The 12,587-nt window shown below is 43.3% G+C and overlaps 1 protein-coding gene across 1 annotated transcript in view; it reads left to right on the plus strand.

Annotated features, from left to right (window-relative positions):
- The window catches only part of zswim8 (zinc finger, SWIM-type containing 8), a 139,417-nt gene that overhangs the window by 101,734 nt on the left and 25,096 nt on the right, over positions 1 to 12,587 (plus strand). The window contains exons 13-16 of the mRNA XM_067972471.1: positions 2,775 to 2,958; positions 3,623 to 3,721; positions 6,389 to 6,513; positions 8,634 to 8,871. Of these exons, the coding sequence (XP_067828572.1) occupies positions 2,775 to 2,958; positions 3,623 to 3,721; positions 6,389 to 6,513; positions 8,634 to 8,871 (646 nt within the window). The remainder of the gene's footprint in view (positions 1 to 2,774; positions 2,959 to 3,622; positions 3,722 to 6,388; positions 6,514 to 8,633; positions 8,872 to 12,587) is intronic.

A 12,587-nucleotide genomic window follows, 5' to 3' on the forward strand; every position in this document is an offset into this window, starting at 1 on the left:
TTTTCCTTTTGAAGTGCTTTACACACAGGCTTTCAGCTGAGCTCCACTAATTCTTTAAAAAGATCGGAATAATGCTTTTGGAAAATGGAGGGTTTATTTTGAAAATGAACAGAAATTAACGTGATCTGTTTGGAAGGCACTAATCTTATTAATATTTAATTTGATTCATTGCATGTAGATTTTTCAGATTTAAAAAAAATTATTAGTGAAAGCTGTATATTGGTCACTCAGCTTACGGAAAATGTTGGATCCTAAAGAATTAAGCTTACTGTTTCTCCCAAGTGTTCAATTAATTCCTGCTATTTTTAAAAGCTGTGTCCTGAAATCAAAGGTAAAATGTTGGCTAGAGCACTGCCTAAGAAAATGATATCTAGAGTAACGGATATAAATTACAGTAAGAACCGTGTAACCAGATCACACACCCACCGTTTCCCTTAAATGCATGTTCCATAAAGAGAGAACATGCATTTATATAACTCCTTTCGTGACCTCAGGACATCCCAAAGTGCTTCACAGCCGAAGAAGTACTTTTGAATTGTAGGGAAATGTGCAGCCAATTTACGCACAGCAAGTCGTGAGACAAATGACCAGGTCATCTGTTCTAGTGATGTTGCTTGAGGGATAAATGTTGGGAGAACTCCCCTGCTCTTCGAATAGTGCCATGGGATCTTTAACATCCACTTGCGAGAGCAGAGGGGGCTTGGGTCAACAGCACGTCTGCCAGTGCAGCACATGTTCAGTAGTGCACTGAAGCGTCAGACTATCGATCAATTTGCTGTTTGATTCTGGGCCCACAAGAGTGAGCACTGGAAAGGGCCAAGTGAAACTCCCTGTAACCTTTGCCCAGATTGGCCTGTGGCTTTCCCCCTCAAGTTGGCAGGGAGCTGCTCCGGGATTCTGTCAGTTCCACTGGGTGCGCACCCCTGTAGTGCCAACTCCTAGTATGGTAATGCCTCCATCCTTGGGGTCTGGGAACAGGTCCTGGGACCAAATTGGCGGGCAGAAGTTCTGCCCCGCTGGACTTCTTGAGTTGCAGTGGTGCTGTTTTGACAACCGAGGCCGTGCGATATATCCAACTCAATTGGTACATATCAATCGTTTGAGGGCAGTGAGGGAGGTATTTGTTTAGCACAGAATCTTCTGTTGTCTGTGGATGAAAGGGAGATGGCTCTTGGAGATTAAATATTCAGAGCATTCAGTTGTATCCATGTAAGGAATTGAAATAGTTCAGTAAAACTTGTCTCTCTTGGATTCTATTTAATGTGCTGGACACTGCAGTAAAAGTGATTTAATAATGAAATTAAAGTTTTTTTCTATGATTATTTGTTTTTAATTTTTTTTGCTGTGGATTTTTTTTGTTACTAGGTTTTTGTAAGTTGTAAGATTGCTGCCAGGCTCATCAGTCATTTAAAAGAGCATTAAATATTGCAGATCAAAAATTGTGTCGTTTTAAAATCAAGAGTTTAATATCCTCCTCAAATAGCATCCAAGTTGGAAAGAAAATAGTTTCATTCCAGAACTGAACAAGTGTGCTTTAATGCCATTTGAATGTTTCGATATACGGCCATAGTACATAACCCGCAGGTAAAATTGTGTTTTTTAAGTGGAAAGATTAAATTTAGTGCACATAAATAAATTTGCTTAGGCTCTCAAATTCTGCATTCTGCAATTCCCACCCTTCACCTCCCTCCCCAAACTTTACAGACATCAAATCAGGTACGCAGAATCTTTAAATAGTTACCATTTCAGGAGGTCGCAGCTTGAGTACATCTTTGATCAGTCTCCACAAAAAAGGTCATGGTATTCCTCACCGTCCTTCTCATTGACCTCGTGGGCAAATCACTCCAAAAAATGTCAACGCAACAAACCAGTCTATAAGTTCTATACGCAGGATGCATTTGACTTGGGTTGGTTTGTACATAAATGTCTTGGGCAGTGGGTTAAGTATTTCTAGTTTCTAATGTAAACTGTGGACTGAACATTTTTGATTACAAAACACAACGAGGGACAATTTTAACTGAACTAGTCGGGCGGGAAACCCACAGGGTCAGGTGGAACGCCTGCTTTACACCCTGCCCAATGTTACTCCATCGACTTCAAATGGAGAGTAAAATCGGGCGGAGAGTAAAGCCAGCGTTGCACCCGATCTGGACGGGTTAGCTTAAATTGCCCTCAATGTTCTTGAAAAGCACAATTTTAATAGGCTTGCTGTACCTTTAGTTCTCTTCCCCATCCTTGTGCTGCTCATCTCTACATCACCTTCTGTCGAGAATGTTAGCCTGGGGCCAATCACCTTTCCACAGCTGCTGTCCCAGTCGTTCCATAACGAGCATCTTCTGGCACCTGCTGACACTTGACATTTTCTCCTCGTAGATACAACACACCGCATTTAAACAAATATCTCAGCTAAGAGCTGAGGAAACTCACTCGACTGAAGAACTAGAGTCTAGAATTGCAGCTGATTGGATTCAGGTCCAGCACTCTGCTGGGTGAAACCCTATCTTTTTGTTTTAAAACGCTGTGCTGTTATAAGATCAAGCCATTTTCCCCTCGCCCATCTTCCAGGATTAATTCATCAGCTGTTTTGGTTGGTATTTTGATCCTTTTAAAGAAGGAACGATGTTTGCAATGTACTTGTGCATTGTTGTTCAGAAATATTTCACCAGTTTGCTGTATGGCTAGAGTGATCACAGTTTATCCATTTTCTTCAAGTAATTATGGCCTACAAATATATACGGACAATATATATCCTCAAACATTTTGCACTCTTCCAGGTAAAACTTGCCTACCAGGAATCGGAAATTGTGGCTTTGTTGAAGAAGATCCCGTTGGGTATTAATGAGATGAACACAATTCGAGAGAGGGCAGAACAGCTGAGAGAAGGAAACTTTTGTGATTACAGGCCTGTCCTGCCACTCATGCTGGCCAGTTTCATTTTTGATGTCTTGTGCACTCCAGGTAAAATTCTGTGACTTATTAGTTGGGTCGTGTGAGATTACACAGAATTACATAGAATTTACAGCACAGAAACAGGTCATTCGGCCCAACTGGTCTATGCTGGTGTTTATGCTCCTCTCACTCCTCTTCATCTAACCCTATCGGCATCACCTTCTATTCCTTTCTCCCTCGTGTTTATCTAGCTTCCACATAAATGCATCTTTGCTATTCACCTCAACTACTCCTTGTGGTAGCGAGTTCCACTCCCTGGATAAAGGAGTTTCTCCCGAATTCCTTATTGGATTTATTAGTCATTTCTTATATTTATGGCACTTGTGTGATATTAGGGAAGGTGGTGACCAAGCAAAAGTCTGAATTGCTAATAACATGGAACAAAACCCCTAAAATGTGGTTGGGAGAGCATTGGCATTAATCTAGAAGACGTGCATCAGCGAAGATTTACTGTCAATTGAGAGTTCATTCCAAAAGAGACGTGACCAAGATGGTGGGATCAGGAGAATGAGAGAGAGAGAGAGGGGAGAGTATTGGGAATGGAACTGCCATGACTGAAGTAACATTTTTAGTCAAACACACCAAGTTGAATAATCTTTTCTCACTGATTATTTTTTTTCTTGAGTGCGTTGTCAGAAACGGTAGCACACTGAAAATTTCTGCCTCTTTACAGTCGTTTCACCAACTGGATCGAGGCCCCCAAGTCGAAATCGCAACAACGAGATGCCTGGAGATGAGGAACTTGGTTTTGAGGCAGCGGTTGCTGCACTGGGTATGTAGACGTTTGATTCTGCAGTAAATATTGGATATTAATTTACACTGAGCTATTTTATGATTCAAAAATAGTCCATTTCAATATAATTTTTAAGAATGTAATTCTGATCACATTGTTTCCCAATTAAACCAGCTCAGCAATCTCAATCTTTGGTTTAGTTTATTTTGGTCCATTTGCTTTTGATGAATTGATCAGTTGTACTCTAATATAACCACAGCAACTAAAGTGTGCCGACATGTGAATAGTAGATGTAATGTAAACATATATGTGCCAAACCCTATTGACTTATTACCAAATGAGAACTACATCTGTTTTATGGTTTTATTTCTACATAATTCTTTGCTTAGTTTGAATCAAACTTTGTGAAGTTAATCAAATTCAGACTTTTCAGCAACTGGAATCACTTTGTTTTAGTGTGAACTAATTTTAAAACTGCATCAATGAATTTGTAGAGCTTTTTTTAAATATAAAGAAAAATCTTGAATTTATATATCTCCTTTCACAACCTCAGGGCGTCCCAAAATACTTCACAGCCAATCAATTACTTTTGAAGTGTAGTCAGTGTTATGCTCTCAGCAATATAATGAATGACCAGTTAATCTATTTTGGTGGTGTTGGTTGAGGGGGGAATGATTGGCCAGGACACCAGGAGAGCTCCCCACTCTTCTGCAAAAAAAAAGTGTGTCCTGGGATCTTTTACATCCACCTGAGCACGCAAATGTGACCTCGCTTTAATGTCTCATCCGAAAGGCAGCAACCCTGACAATGCAGCACCCTCTCAGTACTGCACCTTTGTGTCAGCCTAGATTATGTGCTGAAGTCCTGGAGTGGGGTTTGAACGCACAACCTTCTGACTCCCGAGGGGTGAGTGCTACCAACCGAGCCACTTGCACAAAGCTGATATTCATACAAAATTGTGTACATTATGCAAGCAGATACCCACAGCAGCCCATGTCTGTAAATTCAGTATCTGATGGCAGTTTGGGCAACCTGGCCTTATTTTATTTGTTGCAAAATACCCTACATTTCATATGAACTAATCAAAGAATGGCAGGATGTAGATTCCTGCCATCTGCTCTCCTCAGTAGAGAGCTTCAGGTGATTTTAGCTGGGCTTTTGGATGCAAAGCAGTGGTTCTCAAACTGTGGCCTATAGATTCTTGAGGGTCTTCGAGGGGCTTCAGTGACGGCTTGGCATGAAATCTGCTTTTGCAGCCTGTGCATCTGAAAGTCTGACCCTGACCCACGATTCCATTGCCAGTGCTAATCAGACCTCGTCTAAAGTTGGCTCACTGGCTCCACCCCTCAGATATTGTTGTAAGGCAAAGATGCCAGTATTTGCAAGAGGAAATTTTGAACATTCCTCGGCATCGAGTGGGAATGCACTACATTTCCAGAGGTGGCGCATCAGAGGATGCATTGTCCCGTGCTGATCTCGCATGCCAAGTAGTTCGAGAGTGCCATCAGCAGAGGACTGAATAGGCAGGTCACAGTTAACCCCCTCAGCAAGGGAATTGGTGTGCGTCAAAAAAAAAATGGAGTAACAGAAATAAAAAAAAAAGCTCTGGGGCTATAGAGATTTCTCTGATTTTACCTTATTCAACATCAGAAATTTACAGAAAATAGTTCTCTGTTTTGTACAACGCTGTGAAAAGGATGGCCCAGTTGCCAAACCGGTAGAACGTGTAAACTTCCAACATGTAGGTCATGGTTCAACTCCCAAAGCTGCCCCATAGTAGTTCACCTTCAGTGAGCAGGGTGTGATGGTTTGGGAGAAGGGAGAGAGTAGTGCCACATGATGCCACACCAGGTAGAAGTGAGGCTCCCACTGTTCACAACAGTGTGAAGATGCAGCTCAAATGGCCAAACGAGGTGCTAGTAAGCCCAGTTCAAGGTGTGCTTGGACTAGCAATGATTCTGTGAAGTGGAGAAAACATTAATGTCCAGTAGCAGGTGCCTCTAGAGTTTACACATGAATTTCAAAGTGAGGGATCTACAACTGTCCGAGAAAATGGGTAATGTTCATTTTATCAAAGTTTAATTAAAAATATTAAATATTAAAAAATCCATAAGGACTTTGAGGTTTTACCAGGATGTCGAAGTGGCCTCTTAACCCTCTACCAGTGATTGACTTTACCTCAACCTCACTGCAATTCAAGAACTTTGTGATATCTCTGCAGTGGTAAGGATTTCTGACTGCCCCTGTACAGTAACTGTATTTTAAAAGTACTTCATTGGCTATAAACCACTCTGGGACGTCCTGAGGTTGTGAAAGGCACTATATATAAATGCAAGTTCTTCATTTATTGAACCTTTATTAATACCTTTATTGGGCTGTACAATTTTGTGCTACGATATCATCAAGATCCGTTTAATGCATTTGGGAAGGAGGCAAAACTCACCGGAACGATGAATTTTCTCATGTTTGCTGTTGATGCGTCGGCCACTGATTGTAACTACATTTTGCGTAAGGCCTGTAGCCCGGACTGTCCCGTCCAGCTGCCTGTGGAGGATAAACCAGATGTGCGCGTGGATATTGATCTTAAATGTACGCTTAAAACAGCACCCGTCATTATTTGTACCCTGACACAGCTTTCAAACGGTAACTTTGAGTCAGGTAAAACTCGCACGTTTTTTTAAAATTCATTTCTGCATCTTTCCTCAGGTATGAAGACCACAGTGAGTGAAGCGGAGCACCCTTTGTTATGTGAGGGCACCCGGAGAGAAAAAGGAGACCTTGCACTTGCCCTAATGATCACGTATAAAGATGACCAAACTAAGCTTAAAAAAGTACGCCTGCTGGCGAGATCGGTAACATCACAAGTGTTTATGTTGCATGTGGCTGCTGGTAATTTTTAGAAAGGTCTGGTTCATGTTGAGGTAGGTTTGTTGTGAATGAAACAATTGTAATAAGTGGCCATGTGTTCGGTCATGCAATTTAAATAAAAACCAAGCAAGGCCCTTTGTCAAGGAAATATATTTTCCTGCAGAGATTCGTTAAACATTTATTTCAGCCAGGTCACAAGACTGAGTCACGCCTGTGATCCATTTGCTAATTGCCGTTTGTAGATGCTTTATATCGGTAGGAGCTGTAACAATTGGCTGTCACAATTAGCTGAAGAAGCTGAAATTGAACCACTTGGCATGTGGCAAATGGAGGGACAAGTGCACTTTCCAAAAATTTGAGCAACTTTTTATGTGCGGAGTACAACCTTTCATATAGATTTTTATATATATTTGACAAATGGATAAAAGTTTTTTAAAAATGTAAATAGTTTTTGATCACAGATTTAAGTTAATTGGCAAAGAAACCAGGAGGGAGGGGGATGAGGAGAATTTTTTTTTAATGCAGCGAGTTGTTATGATCTGGAACGCGCTGCCTGAAAGGGCGGTGGAAGTAGATTCAGTGGTAACTTTCAAAAGGGAGTCGGATAAATACTTAAAAAGGAAAAATTTTCAGGGCTATTTGGAAAGAGCGGGTGTGTGGGGCTAATGGTTGGTCTTTCAGAGGGTCTTCACAGGCATGATGGGCCAAATGGCCTCCTTCCGTGCTCTATGATGCAGTGATCGCAAGTGTAGGGTGCTGCCTGTAGTCTTGGAGTCTGCAGCTGCCTTCAGCAGTAATGCTGTATTTTTTGCCTGACAGTAACCACCAGGCTTCAGTTTTACCTAGTCTAGCACCATTCACCTGTGCATGGAGGCAAAGCAGCAGTCTGGATATGAGTATGTTGAATATGTAAGCTGCTACAGTTTTCCCCCCTTCGGACCTGGGGATCCTTTGCCTGGTCGATAAAGTTTAACATGCTTTGAACGGGAAAAATTCCTCCATATGGACTCAGGCAGGAGCAAATACCATCCTCCATATTTTACTTCAGTGGTCTGAAGCATAAATGTGTAACTGTAGTGTGATTTCTATCTGCCCACTAAATTACTGTTCAAAATGATTCACGTCAGGGCCAAGCTTGCTGGAAGTTCTTTTAAATGAGATGTAAATCATATTGGCAACTGCCTTGCTGGCAGAGGTAATGGAGAACTTTCTGTGGAATTTGACTTTCCACCCAGTTCTGTGGGAGAATTACTGCCAGATTTTTTTTTAAAAACTGTAGCTGTTAGATTTTTAACTTTGAATATTCCAGAGTTTGCTTTGCTGTATCTTCTGTGGTCTTTAAGCCTGAAGCTACCACATGTAAACCTAATACTGAGTGCAACAAAACATAAAGTAACCACATCTTTTTGTGGTGAAATTAGAAACCAGAGCTTGGGAAATGCAAGTAGTTCATTTTTCTTCCTTTTTGTGGAGTCTATTTTAAAGCCAGCTAACTAGCGCTAAAATATGAATATTACTGGAGACGCTGCTTTTATATTGGGAGTAGTTGCGTGTATCGCCAATTCCTGGGAGTCGCACAGCTGAGGGCAGCCCCAGAGTGCGCTTGCTGTGGCCAAAGATCTGGTTTTCAAAAAAGAAAAGGGTTTTCTCGGCAGCTGGCCTTGGTGCATCTGGCAAGTTGATCCTGGGCTTGCTGCTGATTGAGACCAACACCCCACCGAACCCCATATAAAAGAAGCTAATGGAGGACTTGTTGCGTGATTTGTATCTACTGTGGTTTTATACGAACCCCTGTAAACATTGACCCACTCCCAGGACCCCCTGCAAGTATTGAGACTCTTGTGTCCTAACTTTTGAAAGACCGTGTCAGCCACCAAAAGGAAACAGTGCTATCCTTGCAGAAAATCTTTTTATTAGTACACAGCAACAGAAATAACGTAAGTCAACAAATGCAGAAATCTGATGACCTTGTGAGCTCAACTGGATCCTAATCTCCCGAGACCCCCAGTTTGAAAACCTATGTTGTAGATCCTGTCTTTTACAAAGGATTTTTTTTTCCCCCATTGAAATGTTCTTGTTCTAGATTCTGGACAAGTTGTTGGACAGAGAGAGTCAAACTCACAAGCCCCAGACGTTGAGTTCGTTCTACTCGTCGAGCAAGCCACTGGCCACCAGTCAGAAATCTCCATCAAAGCACGCATCCCAGACAGCTTCGAGTGTCCATCAGATGGCAAGCGCATCATCTGCCCCTCAGCAAGCTAGTGTGACGGCCCCCGTTCAGAACACTCCAGCGGAGAACTTCCAAGAGGGAGCAACCCAGGGTATGAATTCCAGTCTTCTCTCATTTGTCGATTTTTCACAAATAATCCAATTAATAAGACGGCGGTTGTAAATTTAAAAAAAAAATGTTATTTGTTCCCAGTGATGGGACTCGCATCTTATGATGATCTTTAAAATTTTTAAAAAATATAATCATTCTTGATTTATGGGGCTAATAACATGGATCCAGCGCAGAGGCATGGGACTGCTGCTCTTTGGGCATTGTGCGTGCCTGAGGCTCAGAGAGCAGACCTCATGTTATAATACAAGTCCAGCTCATTACCGTATTATTGCAGCGGACCCTGGCACGCGATGCGTGATGTGTTGGCAACTCAGGTGTTAGGAAGTGTAAATATCTGGCCCCACAACTCATCGGTGTAGTGGTGCATGACGGTCTGACTAAGTTGCAGGCCACCATTGAGAGAATGGCCACCCCAAGGCCCTCTGCAGAGCTCCCTCTGTTTGATGTCTAAAACTCGGGCATAGCTACTGTTCGATCTGCCTTGATTGGAGATGTAGATTGGAGCCTGAAGTTTGTACAACAGTTTGTTTTGTTTGGATTCATCCTGTTGGGCAGTGAGATTCAGACCGTCCTAAAGCTGGGCTTCAGCAATCTCACTGCTGCCCGGTGATGTGCTCTCACACTGATATTTGGCTATGCTGTGGGAGTGTCCATCAACAAGGGAGTAGAAGATGAGAGCATAGATGATGCTCGCCCACCTACATTGGCTCCCGGTCCTTCGAAGCCTCCATTTTAAAATTCTCATCCTTGTTTTCAAATCCCTTCCTGGCCTCTCCCCTCCCTATCTCTGTAACCTTCTCCAGCCCTACAACCCTCCGCGATCTCTGCGTTCCTCCAATTCTGGCCTCCTGCGCATCCCTGATTTTAATCACTCCACCGTTGGCGGCCGTGCCTTCAGCTGCCTAGGCCCTAAGCTCTGAAATTTCCTCCCTAAACCTCTCTGCCTCTCTACCTCTCTTTCCTCCTTTAAGATGCTCCTTAAAACCTACCTCTTTGACCAAGCTTTTGGTCACCTCTCCTAATATCATCTTATGTGGCTCGGTGTCAAATTTTGTTTGGTAACACTCCTGTGAAGCGCCTTGAGACGTTTTACTATGTTAAAGGCGCTATATAAATGCAAGTAGTTGTTGAAATGTCTCTCGAGGTGACATCACATCAGTAACACCTAACCTCTCCGCTCAAACAACGGCAGATGTATGTGATAGTGTACTGGCAATTGCCACATCAGTATTGCTGGAGGCTGCTCTTGCAGGGCTGTGTAGTGATGCAGCACAAGGAGGTATTGGGTCACCTCATCCCTACGCACAGCAGCCATCTACCCCATTTCCTCCTCCCACTGGGGAAACGATTAAAAGAAGCATGTGAATAGGAAATAGAAAGCACACTCCAAACCCTGTCACAAAGGGACTGCACTAGGGGAGAAAACACACTGAGCACATCTGCACCACGCACTGTTAGAGCAAATAAAACTTTCCTTAACTGGTACTTCAAATCAGACTTCGGAATGAGACAGCTGGAGAGCAATGCAGCAGTAGTGGAGGTCCCTATTTTTACGTGGCTATTGTGCACAGGAGCAGATGACTCTGTGCATTGGATACTGCGGCCGTTTTAAGTAAAGGTGTCTGTTGTTGCCGTCTGCTCTAAGACTCCTCCTGAGCGAACGATTGGCCCTTCAGCCATCTCATCTGCCTCCTGCTCGGGATCCTCTTCTGCTTCTGGCTGAGGCTGGTTCTCCTCCTCTTTACGGCAATGGTTTCTTGCAGGGTGAAGTTCTGCAAGGAGGAGTGGCCTTCAATCATTGAAGAGAGCCTTGCCCAGCAAGATTCCACTGATGGGTCAAGACGTTGTTCCAGCAACACAGCAGTCTGCTGCACCAGTAGCTGCGTTGGTCTCCTTTTTGTATTTTTGTTCAGGTCTAGTTCCAGGGTGTCTCGAAGGGGTCGTGAGCCAAGGAGCTCCCAAGCAGCCATGCTAGGGATAAATAATGAAATCCTAGGCAAACGATGCCGTTATCAATTGCATTATGCACTGTGCAGTGCGGGTTGGGATTCACCACCGATCTCCAGCAGTTGTTTGGAATGACCCAGTGATAAAACTTCAAGGCAGTGCCCACTTAGAGGGTCATTGACACAGCTTTCCCTGTCCTCGCATGTGGTTTGAAGGCTTGGCTGCAGGAGCCAGCCTGGGTTTGTGCCATGGCCTCTCTGGTAAATTGTAGCCTCTGCATGAAGAGACCCTTGTATGCACAGAGGTGCAAATTCTTTGACTTTTATGCAAGGCTGGCAGTATAAGAGTGCCTGAGGTTTAATAGCACCTGTCTTGCATGCCTTTGTTAAAGCCTCACTTCCCCCTCCAGAACCTCTAGTTAGAGGGATGACTGGTGGGATAGCCAAAAGGTACCATATATGTTCTGAGCAATTGCAATTCCCTTAGCAACCACCTGTCGATGGGAGCGGGTACAGCTTTTTAAGAAGTTTGCATTGCTTCAGTATAAAAGAGACAAAAAATTGTAAACCAGCAGAACAGTTGGATAAAAATACAGCTGCCGGATAACGACCAAATAGACTTCCCCTTTAAGAAAGCGGATCTACCACCCAGGGCCCATTTGCAACGGGCACTGAGCGACTGCCTCGCTGTTCGGGCTTTGAACACCTGATGGAGCCATCACGTCATTAACATAATTTCTGGGGCCTGAATGAGCTTGGTGCATCGCCTGCGCTAGCTATACCACAGATGCCTCAGGACTACATGGTACTGTGAGATGCCCGCCTGGTGTAGAGTATGTCTCTTTGCCAGTGCCCGGTCAGTGCTGCAGATGCCAACCCTCACATTATCAGCCCCATATTTACTTTCCAGAGAGTCCCAGTGTGATTAGCCATTCACACATCTCTTGATTGGTGATTCTCCCAGGACGGATTGCTGCTGCAGAAAACAACTTAATTATAAATGCGTAACACTGTAATTGTATTTGAAGCAAACGGTCTAGAAATCTTTTACCTTTACTGCAAAAAAAAAAGTGTCTTGACTGTAACGATGGTGTGTAACTGTTTTCCCTCAGGGGGCTGGGATGAGTCTTTTGTACATGAAGGACAAAACAGGCTGTGCATTCTGTGGTTAGTAAGAGCTTAAAATGGTGCACGGTGCTGTCAGTCTGTGAGTACTATTTTTGTAGCAAGCTCCAGCCGTCTGTGCAGGTAGTTTTTATGGCGTCCTTGGATTTTCCATTTCATGCCTGGTCTCTTGGAAGCACTGGAAAACCAGCCATAGTAAATAACAAGGGTCCACCATAGCCCGGATCAAATGTGCAGTCTGGTCTCTGGAGATTGCGATTTGGGCCAGCTCTTCTGAATAATTTAAGAAGTTAATTGAGAGCCAGATGAAATGATTCCAGCGGTCTGCACTTGCCTTGGGTCCCTTCTGTTGTGCAACACAACACCAAATTGGGTACAACAGAAACTTAATGTGAAGCTGTACAGTTTCAACAGGTGGTCAGTGGAAATAGAGCAGTCCGATTGACGACGCATGTCTGTTACGGTTGATTTTGCAAAACAAAACTTGGCAGGTGAGTGTTGGTTGTATCATGTGGAGAATTGGCCAGGAGGAATTACTGCAACCTGTAAAGGAGTTTTCTTAACACACATTTGAAGCATTGCGATCTTTGGAATGATACACTGACATTAAATTAGCTCCTGCATA

Source organism: Heptranchias perlo, chromosome 36 (genome assembly GCF_035084215.1).
Source record: "Heptranchias perlo isolate sHepPer1 chromosome 36, sHepPer1.hap1, whole genome shotgun sequence".
In the NCBI taxonomy this organism is placed as follows: Eukaryota; Metazoa; Chordata; class Chondrichthyes; order Hexanchiformes; family Hexanchidae; genus Heptranchias; species Heptranchias perlo.